Consider the following 18,981-nt stretch of genomic DNA (forward strand, 5'->3'; position numbering starts at 1 on the left):
CCCAAAATTATTTAATTACAAAATAAAAAATAAAAAATAAAAAATGTTCCACATTTTGTTGGGTGACGGTCAATGGTTGTAAATGAGTAAGAAAGTTGTGGCAGTCATGACTTGTGTAATAAATAAATTACAACAAAATTAAATTATATATATATATATATATATATATATATATATATATATATATATATATATATATATATATATATATATATATATATATATATATATATATATATATATATGAGGCTCAGATTCTGATTTATGGTTGGAAAGTAGTTGAAAGGTTATTTTTGGCAAAGAATAGCACTATGAGTTGAAATGTAGATGACATGAAAGAAAAATAAAATATAAATCCATGGAACCTAGTGTTCCATGTTCTGATTAGATGAGTCAACAACTAACCTTTTGCTCAAGATTGGTTTATTCGCCAGAAGAAAGTAGCATTGGCCTAATCTCATTCTCATATATTTTAGTTTGCCCTTATATTAATTTATCATGGTCGTATAAGCTTATTAAAATTGAAGTTAAACGTAAATAGCATAAATAAGTGGCGTAAATCAATTGGTCTCAAATGAGTATTACCGAAGGGCCTTGCCTCAACCGGTAAGAGTGAGCTTTCCTCTCATTTGTAAGAGGTTAGGTGTTTGAACCATGTGGGTGGTATAGGTAGATTAAGAAGTTAATTATAATTTGCAGATTCAAAAAAAAAATGTAGATTTGTACTCTTTTTTTCATCCAAGGATGCAACCGTGATCAAAGCCGACCGTTGATTTTAAGGACCCTGTGTTAAGAAGAAAAATTTGATTATAAATACATTTTTTTAATATATAAAGAAAACAAACTTAAAACTGTGAATTGTCATCGAAATGGTGTTAAGGAGAATCAAACCTACATTTGTTTTAAATAATTTTAAATAAAGGAAGTGCTTATGCCAATTGGGCTGTCCAAACTTTATGCAAAACCATGAATAAACTCATATATATTTAGTTATTAAATATATAATTTAATTAAAACTCAAACCCTATTTTTGTCGGGATCCTGTGCGGCCCGAGGGTGAATATCAACTTTTGTTAAGCATTAGTTGTTTTGCGGTTTTCTGATTTTCCCATCCAAAAGGAAAGTAGATTTTCTTGGTTTAGTTCATTTAATAGCATACCTTGCTGAAACAAACATCTAATTACCCGGCTTATTGGTAGTGTTCTTTTATTAAATGCAATACACGTAAAGCCGTGCTGATGAATTGTAGCTCCATTCCATTTGCATGATGTCTCCTCTCCACAAACTACCTCTCACACACACACACAAACATATATATATATATATATATATATATATATATATATATATATATATATATATATATATAATGTTAGGTTAAAATGTGGATGATATTTATTGTACAGACGTGAAAATGTTATTTTATAAGAATAACTAACAAATTATGTTGTTTGGTAATGTTAATACGTTCAATTTTACATAAATATCGTCATTATCAAGCATTTTCACTAATTCTTATTCATTTTTGTTCTCATGTATTATTTTTTACTCATTCTTATTATTACAGAATACGGTTATCAAAGAACACATTCTGGCACAATGAAAATCATTAAAAAAAAATCTATAATGCTCTTATTGACGATTTAATTAGTGAAAATGTGTGATAATAAAAATAATATGTAAGGATAAACGTATTCACATTATCAAACAATAAATTTTCTTAGTTATTCTCATAGAATAACAATGTATACACAATAGATGTCAATCCACATATGAACTTAACTTTGTATATATAAACTATAAATATGCTTTAGATGCACATATGTATTGCAATTTGTTGAATATTTTTATAAAAAGACAACGTATATTTTTATTAAAATGAACATATATGCACAATTTATGATATGAACATATACTGTTGACAAGAAATATATATGCATATATGCACATTTGAAAAAAAATCGAAAAAAAGGTTCCACGATTTGCCAAACATACATGCTAACGCATATGTGTAGTTTTGGTTGAAAAAACATATCAAGAAATAAGTTGGAAAAAGTTATTGTATTTTTACGAATCTTTGAGTTATAAATAGAAGCAATTCTAAAGAATAACTACAATTTACATATTAAAGTAATGCACCATGTATACATGTACATGTATATGCAAGACAGGGCTATGGGATGACAGAAGCAGGACCTGTGTTGTCAATGAGTGCCGCATTTGCTAAACAACCATTGCCCACCAAGTCGGGTTCTTGTGGTAATGTTGTCAGGAATGCTGAGCTCAAGGTCATAGATCCCGACACCTATTCATCACTTGGATATAATCAACCTGGTGAGATATGTATACGTGGTCCTCAAATTATGAAAGGTATGCATGTAATGCTTCCTTTTATAATTACTTTTCCCTATTTATGTTAAATATAATTAATACATATGATGTGATAGGATACCTGAATGATGCCAAGTCTACAGCTGCAACCATAGATGAAGAAGGTTGGCTTCATACAGGTGATATTGGGTATGTAGACCATGATGAGGAGGTTTTTATTGTGGATCGAGTCAAGGAACTTATCAAATTCAAAGGCTTCCAGGTACCCCATTGCTTTTTAGTTAGTTCATTTAATTATCGACTAAACATATATTGACTAATTAATGGTAATATTGAACTTAATATGTGGTTCATGAATCATTAGGTTCCACCGGCAGAGTTGGAAGGCCTTCTTGTGAGTCATCCGTGTATTGCAGATGCTGCTGTTGTCTCGTAAGTGTAAATTAATGATGATGTATGTATGTAATATATATATATATATATATATATATATATATATATATATATATATATATATATATATATGCTTTATATATATATATATATATATATATATATATATATATATATATATATATATATATATATATATATATATATATATATATATATATATATATATATCCTACTTAATAAATGCAAACAAAAACAGGCAAAAAGATGATGCTGCAGGGGAGGTCCCCGTTGCTTTCGTTGTTTTATTGAATGGGATGGAGCTCACTCAAGAAGCTGTAAAAGATTACATTGCCAAGCAGGTAATTGATTAACTAAAATGAAAAAGGAAAATAATCATTCATTGTACTTACAGTTATAATTAAAATGACGATGCATACTCATGCAGGTAGTATTTTACAAGAAACTGCATAAGGTCTACTTTGTGACCTCCATTCCTAAATCTCCATCAGGAAAGATACTAAGAAAAGATCTAAGAGACAAACTCTCGTCCATATGATTACCATGTCATGTATTTTTCATAATACTTAATAACATCCATATATACATATAGCTAGTACTTTCCACTTTTCATTCCATAAGGTCATCTATTTTCCTAAAATATATAGAATTGTGTAATATAAGTCATCACATATATCCAACCAACATACATGTCATGCCAACATAATTTAAGGACATTGATTAACTTTAGAGGTGATTACAATTCAACTTGTGCCTAATCATTCACCTTGTAAAGAAAATCCAGATGCCTTGAAAATCAACATCATATGGTGTATACGTTTGAGATTTTTAGGACAACAAAAACCAAATTTCTATACTTGAAGACCGAAGGAAGATGAATCTACATATGCCTACTAAACAAAGTACTCAATTAGTAATAGGTACATCACTAGAAGTTCACAATAGAGTTTGATTAAAATAAATTCGAAAAGATCTATTACGAGATACAAAATTAAACGAATTTAATGCATAATTAAGAAACAAAGAAGAACGCTTAAGATGTTTGCAAGGTTTAGTTAGAATTGGCCAATTCTCAATGGCCTCTCTTATTACTTTCATTTTCAATACAAATTGTCTTCTTGATGCATGCCTCTGAATACATAACAGAATCTCAAAGAACCTTTTTTAAGAACTTATAGAATCACATGAATTCTCAACAAAACAATTAATATATAATCTATCAAGATCAATTACAAAATATAGAGCCTTGAACAAAGTATGTGATTGTGTGCTCCAAACATTTCACTTGATGTCTCAACTTCCATGACATTTAATCAATAAATTATTTCAGTTCAAGTAACTAATGGTATGTTGTACCAAAAATTCAAATTCATATGCTGGAGTGTCAATTCACCCATGAGTTTTTTTGAACATAGTTGGTCATTTTGCGTGTCATATGAAGTCACAAAGACCGTTATAATTGCAACTTATTGTAATCTCTTAGTTTGCGAATATCGATAATGTTTTGCATGTTATGCATATAAAGATATATATTTTGATATAGTTCTAATCGAATGTAAATGTAATTTTACATGTGTGCTACAATTTAATTTATATTTTTGTTATTTAAATTGACATCGATTTTTTTAATTTATATAATATTTATTTATTACGATAGAAAATTAAACTTTGCCATAGGCTGTTGTAAATTTATAATTTCTATGTATTTGTGTAAGAGATAATTTCTCATTATTTATTAATTTCATTTCATTTCTATGTATTTTCTCATTTACAAAACAATATGATTTATTGACTCATTTCATTCCAAATGTGCAACTCTACGGTAGTAAAATAGTAATAATTCATTTTATTACATTATCTATTTCGTTATTTGGTCTACGGTATTTCTTAGACTACCCATTTCATCTAACCACCTAAATGGTTGGGAGCATCGCTAATGATATTTACTTGTAAAATGTTTTTAGTATTTGTATAAATATTTTTATAGGATTTTATATACCATTGAAGTGAAATGTTTTTTTAATATTTGATGAATAGTTATGATAAGCTACTTTAACTAATTCTTTTTTAATTCTGATATTTATGTCAATTTTAAAAGTTGAGATATAATTCATAATAATATAAGTTTCGATAAATATATTTAATTCTATTTTTTATGTTTAAGGAAATAGATAACTAATACATGGCATACTATATATATATATATATATATATATATATATATATATATATATATATATATATATATATATATATATATATATATATATATATATATATATATATATATATATATATATATATATATATATATATATATATATATTGGTATACCCCTGGCTCTCATGATTTAAGAAAATAATATTTTCATTGTTGGTTGCATTAATGGATAGCATAGGGAAACAGGGAAACATGATCGAATCCTCAAGACACAGCCTAATGGGCAATGTCTTTTTACATAAGACACATACTAGTCACTAGAACATAAAATATTAAAAGGGGATTTTTAATTAATATCTAAACTAAATAGCAGTAAAGGTATGGTTTGTGTAAACTTCTCAACAATATCCAATACTTCTTACAAGCTCGGAAGCATAAAGGTATGAAATTTCAGTTTATATAAGAGTTAAATCCTTAATACGGAACCATTCTGATACTTGTTATTTATTACCAGTTGACAAGAACAATTACAGATTCTATTAACTGACTAACTGGAATGATAAAACCCTAGCTAGGTGATCAGACTAACAAGAATTAAAAATCAAACATTCATTAAGCTTAAAACTGAAAAAACTAGATAGAAGCATACAATGAAAACCAAATCTGATAACTGATCACATAAAAAGTATTGATCTTTTGCAGAATTGAAAACTAGGATTTTAGCCACACATAGCTAAAAACAAATTAAAACTAATAAAAAGATAAGATAAATTAACTAAGTAATCTTGATAAGATAAATGTAGGAGATGATCCTTAGCTTTCAGATCTTCAAAAATCGTTGAAATTGGAGAGAAATCTCCTTAGAAATCGTCTTTTTCATTGTCTTGAGCTTCAGGAATCATCCCTTTTATCTGATCAAATAGGCATCCTATATATACAAGCCCGAATCTTCGAGAACAAGAATTTGTAAAAATCAATCAAATTTTTACGAAATTCGAATGAATTTTTCATGCTTTGATCGAGTTTTTCATTTTTCTGATTTTCACACTTTCTGAACTGTGAAGTGTTTATTCGATCGAATTTTTTTATTCGATCGAATTTTTTCATTTTATCCTTTTTTTAGAAACACGAAAGTTATCCAATTATATACCTGATAATCTGATGCCCAACCCGCCTCATATTGTACCGGAATTGTATTTCCTACCGATCCATGCCATTCTTCGTAGTATACCTGACAAAGCGAGAGGTGTAGCCGCAATTGCACCAGTTTTTATATGTCTGTTGGCTTTACCTTTTTTAATAGTATGTATGTATGTAGTTCAAGTTTTTGCCCGATTCACCAAGGAATATTTTGGTTGCTTTTGGTGGATCACTTACTACTAGGTTGGATCAGATGTCAACCTGTGGAGGCACCATTTGTGACTATTGGACAAATTTACCCTTTTGTTTTCTTCTTAAAGCGCTTGCCTCTCTTGTTTGAACTACTTGATAATTAGACTTTCGCGAAGACGCCTGGTATAGATACCTTCTTACTACATTCTCAGACGGACTTTTTTTTTCCTAATTGTTTTGAATTCACTTGATAGAGATGCCAAGGCAAGCTCACCTGGAGTGATAGACCTTGTTTCCCCGCTTTAACTAGGAATAAAGAGGCATGGCATCTATTGAACCTGGAGACTGAACTAGGTATGATTAACTTTCCCCTACTGCGACTACAACTACAACAACATTTTATATTGGATAAACTGCGGCTACTGCCGAAGAAACTTCCTTACCTTATTGTGAGAGTTCTGATGATTTGTTGAGGTGAGCTAACGAATTCATAGTTGAAACTTCACTTGACATAGTCTTCGTTCACATAGTAGAAGAGGTAGAGGGATTGCTTCTTGACTAAAAGTCTTATATCCAAACAACTAGGTTGAGCTTGAAAGCTTATGGTAGCAGGAGATTTAAGAAGTCGTTACCATCATATTCGGGTGTTTAAAGATGATATACACAAGACTGCATTTCGAACTCACCAGGGCCATTACGAGTTAATATGCCCTTTGGTTTCACTAATGCTCCAGCCTCATTTCAGGCTTTAAGGAATGAGGTTTTCATGGATTACATGAGCAAATTTTTATTGGTTTTTTTCGATGACATCTTGATTTACAGTGACAACCTAGATAACCACTTGCAACACTTGAGGATAGTGTTTTAAACTTTAAAACAACACAAGTTGTTTGTGAAGAAATCGAAATGCTCTTTCGGTCAGGCAAAGTAAGAGTATTTTGGGCATGTGGCGAGCAGTGAAGGGGTATCAGCAGATAAAAGCAAGATTGACAGCATGTTGAGCTGGCCACAACCTACTACTGTCAAGGAGTTAAGAGGCTTTTTGGGTTTAACAGGCTATTACCAAAAATTTTGAAAGCAGGAAAGAAAGCAAATATGCCAAGGCTATAAAGTGGTTAAAGATACATTTATCTGTACATGCCTGTTGAAATGCTTTAAGAGGTCAATACATTAGCCATCGGGAGCGCTCTTTGAAAGAGAAAGAATGACGGATCCGTTCTTCTTGCTTGTTACAAATCGGTTGTGAACAATTCCATGGGCAGGCATAATAGTAAAAGAAAAGGATGCAAGCAGATTCATTGTCTGCTCTTACTGTTCTCGAATAGGCTCTTTCTGGTCCCTTTCTCCAAGTGTAGATGGAAGCAGTTATGCACACCAGACCTTTACTTGTGCTATCCAAAAGACAATGCAAAAAGGAGATCTATTTGGAATATAGTTAGGGACTCTGATCCGGTAATACCAGTCAACTCCTTCTTTCGCTTATGTCAGGTAAATTCAAGAAAAAAAGAGTCGAATTGGAAGTCAAGTAAGAAGGAAGGAGGCTAGCCCCCGAAAATGCTCCGCGCCTAGGTTCTTTTGTCATTGGGGCTTACACCTTCTGACTTATTGATTTGGTTGAGCGTTCCTCGGGTGTCAATCAATCGTCAATCACAGGCCGCTTTGTCATTGTCTGATTTTTGGTTGTCTGATCACACTCGAAATTATGTATCTACTTATCATCTTTTTGCCCCTGCTCGGTAGTTCTCTAGCAGGTTTTTTTCGGATGTTTTCTAGGATCAGAAGGAACCGCTATAATGACCACTACGTGCATTTCATTCTCTTCGATCTTATCTTTGATTGCTTTTTATGAAGTCGCACCGGGAGCTAGTGTTCGCTATCTAAGAATAGCTCCATGGATCTCATCGGAAATTTTTGATGCTTCTTGGGGCTTCTTTGGCGACCGTGAAGTTACCAAATGAATTGCCGAGTAGATAGATCAAATCCGGACGCGGCTGTTGCTCCACAGCGATACGGACTCGACCCGCTCCTACCCACCCCGGGGCACCATAGCATGTTGGGAATAAGGGGGGACATACTGTACGTAACCACTCCCTTGGTTGGGGGCCACAAAATTTTGTTTAGTTTTCGAAACATTTTCAATCTCATCAATCGAAGTTATGAGTCATGAGATATGGTCAAAATATTAACCGAGGGTCAAAGGTGTCAACAACATCCTTTAGGCTTTTAATGTAGCAATCTATCTTCGTATGATCAATTCGATCAAATATTTCTTGACTAAAACATATTCCAAGCGTTCTTCAACATCCTTCATAAGTTCCAAGCTCCAATTAACTCCATTGCTCCATCAAATGCATCCAAAGATGCTCCCAAAGTACTGTTTCACTCGAATTCTCTGAAAACAACATAAAAACATGAGCAATATGGGAATTCTAACGAAAGATATGAGTTGAACATTGTTTTAACTAATGACATGCAAATATACAAATTATGATGCTAAATGCTAATAAAAAATACCCTAAAAGATACATAAAATGACATCTATCAAATCTCCCTAAGCTTGAACCTTACTTGTCCTCAAGTAATAAAAATATTAAACATTACAACCAAAATGGGAAAACGTAGATGACCTAAAAAGAACATAGAATAAAATGAAGGAAACTAAAAAATTGAACTAAAAATACTTCACTCCTTTTTTCTCACATGATCAGACTTAACATCGAGGGAAGCTCAAATGGAATCACTACCTAGAGAATCATCACAATACCTTCCATCTCTCATAGATTCCTAAAGTCAGGAAGAAGCATGAAGGTGTGAACCAATAAACCAATTACAAATTTTATTTAAATTTTATACCTTAATTAGCCCTGCAAGTGAAAATAACACATTTCAGAATTTCATGTCCTCAAGACTAGATAATTAAAAACCAGAATCGACACATCCTTAAGACCCCGTCATGCCAAATTAGCTTTTGTTGAAGCAGTGAGCGACACTCATAGGGGCCCAACTCCTATGCTTTCACTTTTCTGAGAGCAACAAATATCATATCACATAGTTCTTCATTCGTCAGATGTTTCTTTGATATGACTTCTAAATTGATTGAACTTGAGTTTTTGTATTTTTGCCTTCAGCTTGAGTTCTTCAATTGTCTTTTTGAATTTCTTGAGATTTCTTCAATTAAGTGCTTGAACTTTAACTTGGGTATTGAATATGACAGTTGGTACCCTTTTTTTCTTTTGACTGTATGGATATGATATAAGGGATCTCTTTTACCGCGAAGGTAACGCGTGTCAACAAATAGGTCCGTGTTCTGTGGGTCCAGATTTGTCGAGCAAGAATCTTTTTAAACATTCCAAAGCAAATAATTTTGAACTATTATTACCAAGCACACGGTGTTTCGGTATGCCATGTTTTTATTTTTTACAGCTGGCGTCTCGGCTCATGGTGTTTTGTGACCCCTAGTTATAAGAACTATAAGAACTATTACTGAACTTACCATTATCGATCTGGCTGTTTCGCACTTTCATTTTCCATTTATACAGAGCTATCGACTACAAGAATGTCATCATATCATGTAACTTTTTTTTTCTCGGTTTTTTTTATGTATGTACGCAGAAATTAAAAATAAAATAACTAGAAATAAAATATTTTGGTTTTTTTATGAATGCATAAAAGTAAAAACATAAACATAAAATATATTTGGACTTCTTCAAAAAATTTTAAATTGCAAATGCAATGCGGAAAATAAAATGCAAAAGGAAAATAAATTTTGAAAAATTTTAACCTAAAAACTCTAAAACTGAAACATTTTAAATTTTTTAACTAAAAATGCAAAATTTTATACTAACCCCCTCCCCAAGCTTAAAAAGATACATTGTCCTTAATGTTTAGAGAAGAACGAACAACTCAATAAAACATATAAAAACAAAATGGTTGCAGCTAGTAAAAAATGTACCTGATAGATTTGTAGAAAATTCTAATTTGGACGATGGTGTTTGCGAAAAATTTGAATTTTAGCAACTTTGAAGATCCTTTGATTTCTCCAAGATTTCTTGGAACTATGATCATCTCTTTATTGAAATCATAAAAAACTTAAACTACTCATCGGGTTGTCTTCCGGAAAGCCGCCCTATTTTTTAAAGTCGTTGGCTCGACTTTGCCCAACCAAATTTGTTAACTAGTTAATGTAGGGCTTCTTTTCGGGTCAATCATTTTCTTTGCCACCCCATATCCCTTCAGATATGGAAAGATTGGTTCCTCTGGAACTTGTGGAGCAAATTAGGAAGACTTCATATTGTTATCAGATAAGCTTTTCTTCTTATTTTTTATTCTCTCTCTTTTTTTCATCATCTTCTTTCTAGAAATATTCTCTTTCTCTTTAGATTTTCTTCTTTTCGGGTTCGTACCAAAAATCACCTCTCCCTCATTTTCTTTTTCCAAAAGCATTTTTCTTTTCAGATTTTCTTTGATTTTTCTCACCAGAAATCAGTTTCTCCTCTTCTTCCCCAAGGTTTCCTTTTTCGAGCTCTTTTGATGTGTCAGATAATTTTCTGTCTACAAATTATTTTTGCACAGAAACATTAGAAAACTCACAATAATCCTCAGAGAAAGGACTGTTGATACCCAGATAATTAACAAAAATATTATCAGAAGAAGAATCATCATTATTCATTTTGAAATTAACCACTTCCTCCATTAAAACATTTATTTTCATTTTTGTAGTTTTCATAAATGGTATGCCTAAAATAATAGAGTTTGAATCTTATATGTCCAAATTACCCATGTCCAAAATATAAAAATCAGCAGGAAAGATCAAATCATTCACTTAGATAAGAACATCCTCCAATATACTTTTTGAGTGTACTATCGAACGATCAGCCAACTGGATAATAGTCAGAGTTTTTTTTAAAGCTCCCAATTTTAATTTTTCAAAAACAGAAAAGGAAAGGATATTGACTAAAGCTCCTAGGTCAAGCATGAATTTTAGATAATCAAGGTCACCCAGTTTAAAAGGAATCGTGAAAACTCTCAGATCCTTGCACTCTGGAAGTAAACCCTTTTGCAAAATAGCTGAAATGTTTTCGCCAGCTTTTAAAAGTGGAAGATTTACCTCAACCTTACAAAAAATTTCTATAATGTTTTCATCCTCTTGCTCGCGCTTCGTACTCTTTAGTCTCGATGGGAATGGTACATGTAACGCCCGAGTTTCAGGGCAATAAAGATGAATTATTTTAGTACTATGTGAATTATGTGCATTTATGTGCTTATTACTTATTTATAAATGTATAATAAATAAATAATAAAAATAAGCGTCAAAATTAAAGTGTGATATAAGCCCGATATCTTTATATAAAGTTGTAGTGGTCGAAACAATGATTTCCAGGATGTAAAGAATGCCGAAATTCGAGTGATAACGAAGAAGTTATGACCTGTCGAAGTTTCGCCACGGAACCGGCACGACACCAGGAAGCATAAATATTGAATTCATGATAGAGCCATCTTTAGCCTTAGCGATCTAAATGAAAGTCGTAGAATACGTTAAACCAAGAGCGTCCATAAAAAGAACGCTTAAATCGGACTTCGTATGAGGAAGCTATGATTTTTCGAAGTTTCGACTTAGCAGCGTACACCCCGAAGTTCAAATATTAGAACGAGCGGTATTTAGCCCACAGGACCTCAATGAGAATAGAAGATCTTATTAATGGTAGCGTAACGATAAAAAGATAGGCGAAAACGAACGTCGGATGAAGAAGTTATGGATTTTTAACGGACCAATCCTGTCCCGTCCTTTTAAAAATATAAATTTTAAAATAAATTCAAAATTAGTCGACGGTGTCTAAATGAAAGTTGTAGAGTATGTTCCCGCCTACACGTGGATATAACGAACTTCAAAAACGGAGCTTGTATGCGAAAGTTGTGAATTTTTGAAGTCGGGGTGTGAAATTACGAATCCGCGTGGGGGTGATGACGTGGCCGCATCTCGGCCGTTGCTTGCTAATCACGGACTGCCTTCGGATCTTGACACGTTGCACCTTGGAGGCCCAGCACTCACATCGTACGCCCCACGTTGGAGAAGGTTACGCCCAACGGTCTTCAGTTGTGTGGTTCCGGAGCATGCCACGATGACCCAGCAGCGAAGCAATGCGTGTCAACCTTATCCAAAGCTACGCCTGGCGTAGCTCTTCCAAACGCCCAACGTTCCGAGGACCTCCGGCCTATAAATAGATGCGAGCTTTCTTGGATTTTTCACACCATTCTCACTTCTCTCTCTTTCTCACTACTTTCTCTCTCTACCATTCCTAACCCCCCCCCCCCCCCTAAAGCCTAAGTGAACCCCTAGCACCCGAAGGAATCCCCGAGGCTCCCGGAGTCCCAAGAAAAAGGGTTTTTTAGTTTAGAAACACTGCTCCAAGCAAAGTCCGGTTTTCTATAAAACCTCACTGTAAGTGAGCTATGCTTATGCTATTTTTAATATAGCTTCTAATTAATAATAGTAACGTTATTAGGAACTTGGGCTATTATTATGGGTTATAAAAGTATTGTTTAACGCTTATATGATAGTAATAATAGCTAGACTATTAATTAGTCTCGGTGAATGATTGACTAAACCCTAGTGGTAATGATACTAGGTTTTGACGAAGGAAATTGTTTCAAGAGTAACGAAGCGCTGTCTAAGTTCGGAATCACCACCTTGACAGGTAATTGCATAGTTACTTTCATCTTACATATAGATATGAAATATTATATATAATTTACATGTTATGTGTGCATATTATCTGAATACTTGTTGTCTATGCTGGATGAATGATTTTATACATGTTTTAAATGATTTAAATTGTATAAGTATTTTATATCTACAAAAATGTTAGGGTAAAACATGCGTAGATGTATTAAGACGATGTGTGATAAAATGATGAGAGGCCTCGATGTTGTTGTTGTTGATTCTGTCATCTAGCAGAGTATGGATGACCACGAACTCTTCTAGACAGTCCAGTGGAACGCTAGCAGGCTCGTAACCTATAGGTGTTTGTGAACAACGTGTTCACCGGTGTACTCCATCCCCCACATGGTTGCCTTAAGGACATTTATTGCTGAGGAATCCCCTTAGCATTAGTGTCCATCCTGGTGTTGATCCTTAGTCTTGGTGCCTCACAATTGTGGTGTGAACCTCCTCTTCATCCTCCCCATGCTATCCGTGAGGTATTTTTGGAGTCGGAGATTCATTTTCTAGGCATAAAAAATAAGTTTAAAACCATTTGGGACATTAACAAAAACTTGAAATTTACCAAAGACTACAAAGTTTTAAAATAAAGGAAAAAAAAAACCCCCGGGTTGCCTCCCGGTTAGCTGCCCTTGTTTTAAGTCGTTGGCTCGACTTGGCCCCTGAATGTGCTTTGTTATAAGTAGGTGGGCCTTTACAACACATTAACCTTCTCGTCACTCCCTAAAATTGAAAACTTATCTTCTACCTGACTTTTTTTTAAAGCACCTGCTCACAAAATGCTTGGCATAAACAATTAGTAACACCGTGTCCCCGGCAACGGCGCCAATTTGTTAAGCGTGTCAAACCCAACAAATAAAGGGATAAAATAACTCCTTAAACACTACTACTTTGTACTAGAAATGTAATACAAGGTAAGTAGGGTCGATCCACAGAGACACGGAACAAATGTTTATACCTTTTGCGGAAGGTACAATAATGATCACATAAATGGGGGGTTGGTATGCAATGATTTAAACAAAAGAATAAAGCACTAAGTAAATGATCAATTAAATGAAACAAATTCAGAATTTGTGAGAACTCCAACTCTATGCAAGACAAATTAGCAATGTGATTCCATGGATGAAAAGATATTTGTTTAATTCTATCTAAGTTGGTACTTGAAAGTGTTAACAAGCTCTAACACTTCCCGTTCACCACAATAATTAACCAAAAACAAGCTCTTTGATTAATCCTAACCTTACCAATCTAATCTAAACAAGCTCTTAGAATTAGGTTGAAAGATTGCATTAAACTTTATGTGAATGTTCCCAACAATACTCAATACTCCTCATAAGCTCGAGAGCATAAGAATGTGTGAATAGATTTACACTAATTTCATTCAATAGAAATCAGATTAGTGCTTGTTACCTAGTCCAATTTACAAAACAATTACGGATTTTGCAATTAGATAACTTGAATGATCTAACCCTAATTCAAATGGCCAATAAGAATCACAATTAGAATCAAACATTCGATTGAGACAAAAATCAAATTCACTAGATAGAAAATTGAAAGCAAACATCAAGTCATATGATTGAAATCACATCCAAATGTCAAGACATAAAGTTGGAGAATTTAGGGTTCTAGCCACTCATGGCTAGAACAAGATCACAAATCTAGAAAATGAAATTAAAGTTCTTACAAAATGAAATCAAATGTTCCCAAGTGTTAATCAACTTCAAAATCCTCAAGAAATTCGCCTTCTCCACTCCAAAAGTCGACCCCCTAAGTAAAAAGTTGGTTCCCCCCTTTAAAAATGGTGAAAAACTGCTTTAAAACCCGCATTTACGTTTACACGGCCCGCGTAAATTAACACTGTCATTTACACGGCCCGCGTAAATGCAAAAATATACTGCGCAAAAATCTACGTTTACACGGCCCGCGTAAACGCAAGGCTTGCATTTACACGGCCGTGTAAACGTCTGTAAAGCCAAATTTCTCATTTCTTTGATATCTTGCTCCTCGGTGCTCCGTAAGTCCTGAAATTTTGTCCGCAACTTTTATTTACCTCCTCCAACAATATCCTTCCTCCAAAAGTCCCTAAAATATCACAAAAGTATTTGAATGAAATTGCCTCATGAAAAATCCCGAAAAACATGCAAAATGCATGAGTTTAAGCCTATATGCAATGTACTTTTATGAAATAAAGCTACAAAATGGGTACATGAAATGCACCTAACAAATCTCCCCAAGCTTAAACCTTTCTTGTCCTCAAGAAAGAACAAGAAAATTCAAACTGGAGAAAATAAAATAAAAGAGAAGAAAAGAAAATCAAAGTTAAACTTTTTTTTTTTAAAACTTGATGCAAGAAATCAAAACAAACATGAAAAAATATATCCAACCCAATTAACCCTGTTTTGTACCATAGTTGAGAATATACCTGTCATGCCTTGAGTTAACTTGGCTTTAATCTCAAAATATTATATAATAATAGAGACAAGATTTTAGCCACTCCCTAGTACAACTCAACAGAATCAAAGATCACAACACTTATTCCTTTTCGATATCATCAAGTCAATTCTTGGAACAAATTATGGTCTTACTCTCGTGAAATTATATGTGACAAAACATGCTCAACCATCTTTGTTTCATAAAATATAACAATGTCCGATTCCAGCTATTTGTTGGTCAACAACAATCTTTTTCTGAAAAATCTTTTCTAAAAATTCCCTAATATTTATCCAGATTGGTTACAAACTTCAAACCACTTACACCAGTCGAAGTAATTAACATTCAGTCCAATGTCATAAATTCAAATCCAAGTCCAAAGGAATCTTTTGATAGCCAAGTATTTTTCCTAAACACAGTATTCAATTAAAGTATAAACACAATTATATACAAACTTCCTAATTACATTTTTTTTACAAATAAAGCTCATGGATTTCTTTGAAATCCGTGTAACGGGCTTCCAACCAACACATCCAAATCAAATGACCTTAGTGTGCTAGATTTAAAGAGATCCCTCGGGTTTACTTGCCCGAATCTCAAAGGCCACAGATTAACTTTATTTGCTATTATTAAGTTCATAACTTTCTATGGAACCCGTGTAACGAATTTTCAACTCAATCAGTCCCATAAAATTAAGCTTTAGGCGATTAGGTGTAAAACACCCCTCAGAGTTTACTTGTTCGAATCCCAAAGGTCACAGATTAACTTAATAATAGTTTGTTTTTTTTTTTTAAATTTTATGTAACACATATACAAATAACTAAGTTAACACATAACACTCTTATTAATTTATTTATTTGGCCAATTTCTTTATATTTTCGTCCTTGACTTTTCTATTGTGGGACATCTCACGATTTATTACCGTGAGGGACTTCTACACATTTTTCGAGGGACTAAATGTTAACATGCAAAGACCCGTAAGTATAGTTGAAAGCTATGTCCCCAAACAGGGTATATAAAAGGGAATGAGTAGAAAAGACTTTTAAGAGCGCTGGAAGGCGGGACAATGAGATTTTGCATTCTTTTTATGAACTTTTAAATTTGGCATTTTAAGTTTAATTGAGCATTACTACTCATAAGACCGGTCATATGTCCCAAATAATCGACTCATACCTGCTGTTATGCTCCAGTGTTGACAATCTTCTCATTTTCTGCTTTGCACAAGTAGCTTCGGGAGATGTGCTCGTGTGATTAAATTGCTTTTATATATTTTTTTTAATAAAAATAGCAAGTAAAATCTCAAGGCACACAACTCACTTACCATCTCAACTGTTTTGAGAAGATTTGGCTGCTTGAAATTGGATCAAAAAATTTTACTTTTACTTTTTTTTTTCAAGTTAAATGAAAATGCAAAAATTTAGATGCAAAATGCAAAAAGTATAATAAAAATAGAGTATAAAGAAAATCATTTTGGTTTTTGAAATTTTTTCTAAAAAATGACAAAGAAAAATAATGCAATGCAATGCAATATGTACAAAATTTACATGCAACCTACATGCAACGGGATAATGCATGGATAGATGCCCCTCCCCAAGCTTAAGATAAGCATCGTCCTCGATGCTTGGAGAGAGGCATAGTCGGCCTATTAAGAGTCAGATGGTGGAGGATGGTAGCTGATGAATGGGTCCAAAACAGTCACAAATGCACACAAATTGAATTTTAAGTAAAATATGAACGATTAAAATGACAAGAACCCGCAGTGAAGCTGGGAATGCAAATGGGAACAAAAATCAACCACCTGTGATTGAACAAATACCGGTTGTGGTAGGTGCTCCTGAGCCAATCATGATGGCTGGAGTACAAGAGATGATCCAAATGATGTTGGATCGTCAAATGGAGGAAACCATGCGTTTACTCCAACAGAATCGAGAGGAAGCAACCATACCAATTGAACAGCTCGAACTGAATGATGGGCAATCAGAAGGAGGTAACTACAGTGGGACTGTTGTTCAAGCCAACCCACCAATCGTTCACCGAAACAACCAGGATGGTGGAAATGACGAATGTGGATGCAAGTACAAGGATTTCATAGCATCCAAACCACCGTGTATATCTGGAAGCCCGACACCATTGGAAGTCATGAACTGGATCTACGAGATGGAGACAATGTTTGAGAGTTGCGAGTACAGCAACAGACAAATGACCGCTCTTGCGGTTCCTCTGTTAAAATCTGGAGTACTGAGCTGGTGGAAGTTACTAGCTGATTCAATGCCCAAGGGTGAAGCGAGCAAGATGTCTTGGGAGGATTTTCTGGTACAGCTAAAGATGCAATACTGCTCTGAGCAGGATCTTCTGGAAATCAAAAATGAGTTCCAAAATCTGAAGAAGGGAAGGATGAGCGTTACTGAATACGTTGCATGTTTTACAAAGAAAATGAAGCTTGTTCCTCACCTCGTCCCAACTGAACTCTCCAAGGTTAAAAAGTTTGCCCTCAGATTATGTGACATCCCCAAAATCACGGCCAGAAAAGACTGGTTTCATTTATGCTTTTAAATTAATTTCAGAGAAAATCCTTTTGATTTAAAAGAGCTGTGGAATTTGTTCCCAAAAATAAAATATGATAAAATAATATTTACCAAAGCATTTCATAAAGAAATGTATTTTCATTATATAATCAAAACTCGTGATGTCATATTCCGATATAGACCAAAAAGCATAAACGACATATTACAAGCCATACAACAGTTATATACATATACATGCTCATAAACAAAACAACTTGATGATTCATCCATCTTATGCCCTCGCGTCACTTCCTGTAATACAAATAAACTGAGTGGATCAGGCTTGGGAGCTGGTGAGCATATAGGGTTTTCAACCCACAATAAATAATTATATTTAATTTCATCAACCAACAATAATCCGATTACCCATTCTCATTATCCTCACTTTACGTCCCTAAAACAGCATCTATTACAAGGGACCTAATCTAGGATTTTCATCGAGACGAACATTACTGCAAGGGGTTTCTTCAGCAATAGATGTCCTAAAGGCAACCATGAGGGGGATAGAGTACACTGGTGAACACATCGTTCACAACACCTACAGGTTATGAACCTCCTAGCGTTCCACAAGACTGTCTAGAAAGAGTCCGTGGTCGTCATCCATACTCCGCTAGATGACTAGGTCAACAACAACAACATCGAGGCCTCTCATCAGTTTATCATACATCAACTATCTACCCAAGTTCTACCCAACATTTTGTAGATAACAATATACATATGCATACATATGCAACTTAAAAACTGATAAGATATTCATTTGATACTCATTCCAAATATACAGATTCATTCCAAGTAACAGATAATATATATCTATATACACATAGCACATATTCACTCGGAGATACTTTATGTGACAATCCGAAATTTCCATTCTGTACAAACCATATCAAGTTAATAGAAGTTAGAACAGTTACAGTGAAGTTCCAGACTTTTGGGTATAAGTTTGATAGTTTTTCAGGATTTACACTTAAGGAGATATCAGGAGAGTGGATGCACTAGGGTTTTGTGCAACACTGTTGTAACAACGCAAAT

The 18,981-nt window shown here is 33.7% G+C and overlaps 1 protein-coding gene across 2 annotated transcripts in view; it reads left to right on the forward strand.

Annotated features, from left to right (window-relative positions):
- The window catches only part of 4CL3 (4-coumarate:CoA ligase 3), a 4,789-nt gene extending 1,373 nt beyond the window's left edge, over positions 1–3,416 (forward strand). The window contains exons 2-6 of one of the 2 annotated variants that reach the window (XM_078982583.1): positions 2,172–2,334; positions 2,448–2,593; positions 2,696–2,763; positions 2,984–3,086; positions 3,173–3,416. In XM_078982583.1, the coding sequence (XP_078838709.1) occupies positions 2,172–2,334; positions 2,448–2,593; positions 2,696–2,763; positions 2,984–3,086; positions 3,173–3,283 (591 nt within the window). In that variant the 3' untranslated portion in view covers positions 3,284–3,416. Of the gene's footprint in view, positions 1–2,171; positions 2,371–2,447; positions 2,594–2,695; positions 2,764–2,983; positions 3,087–3,172 lie in introns of both variants that reach the window. The other variant, XM_078982582.1, reaches the window with a different exon arrangement.
- Positions 3,417–18,981: the final 15,565 nt, after the last annotated feature.

This window comes from Lactuca saligna, chromosome 3 (genome assembly GCF_052625555.1).
Source record: "Lactuca saligna cultivar CGN05327 chromosome 3, ASM5262555v1, whole genome shotgun sequence".
Classification (NCBI taxonomy): Eukaryota; Viridiplantae; Streptophyta; class Magnoliopsida; order Asterales; family Asteraceae; genus Lactuca; species Lactuca saligna.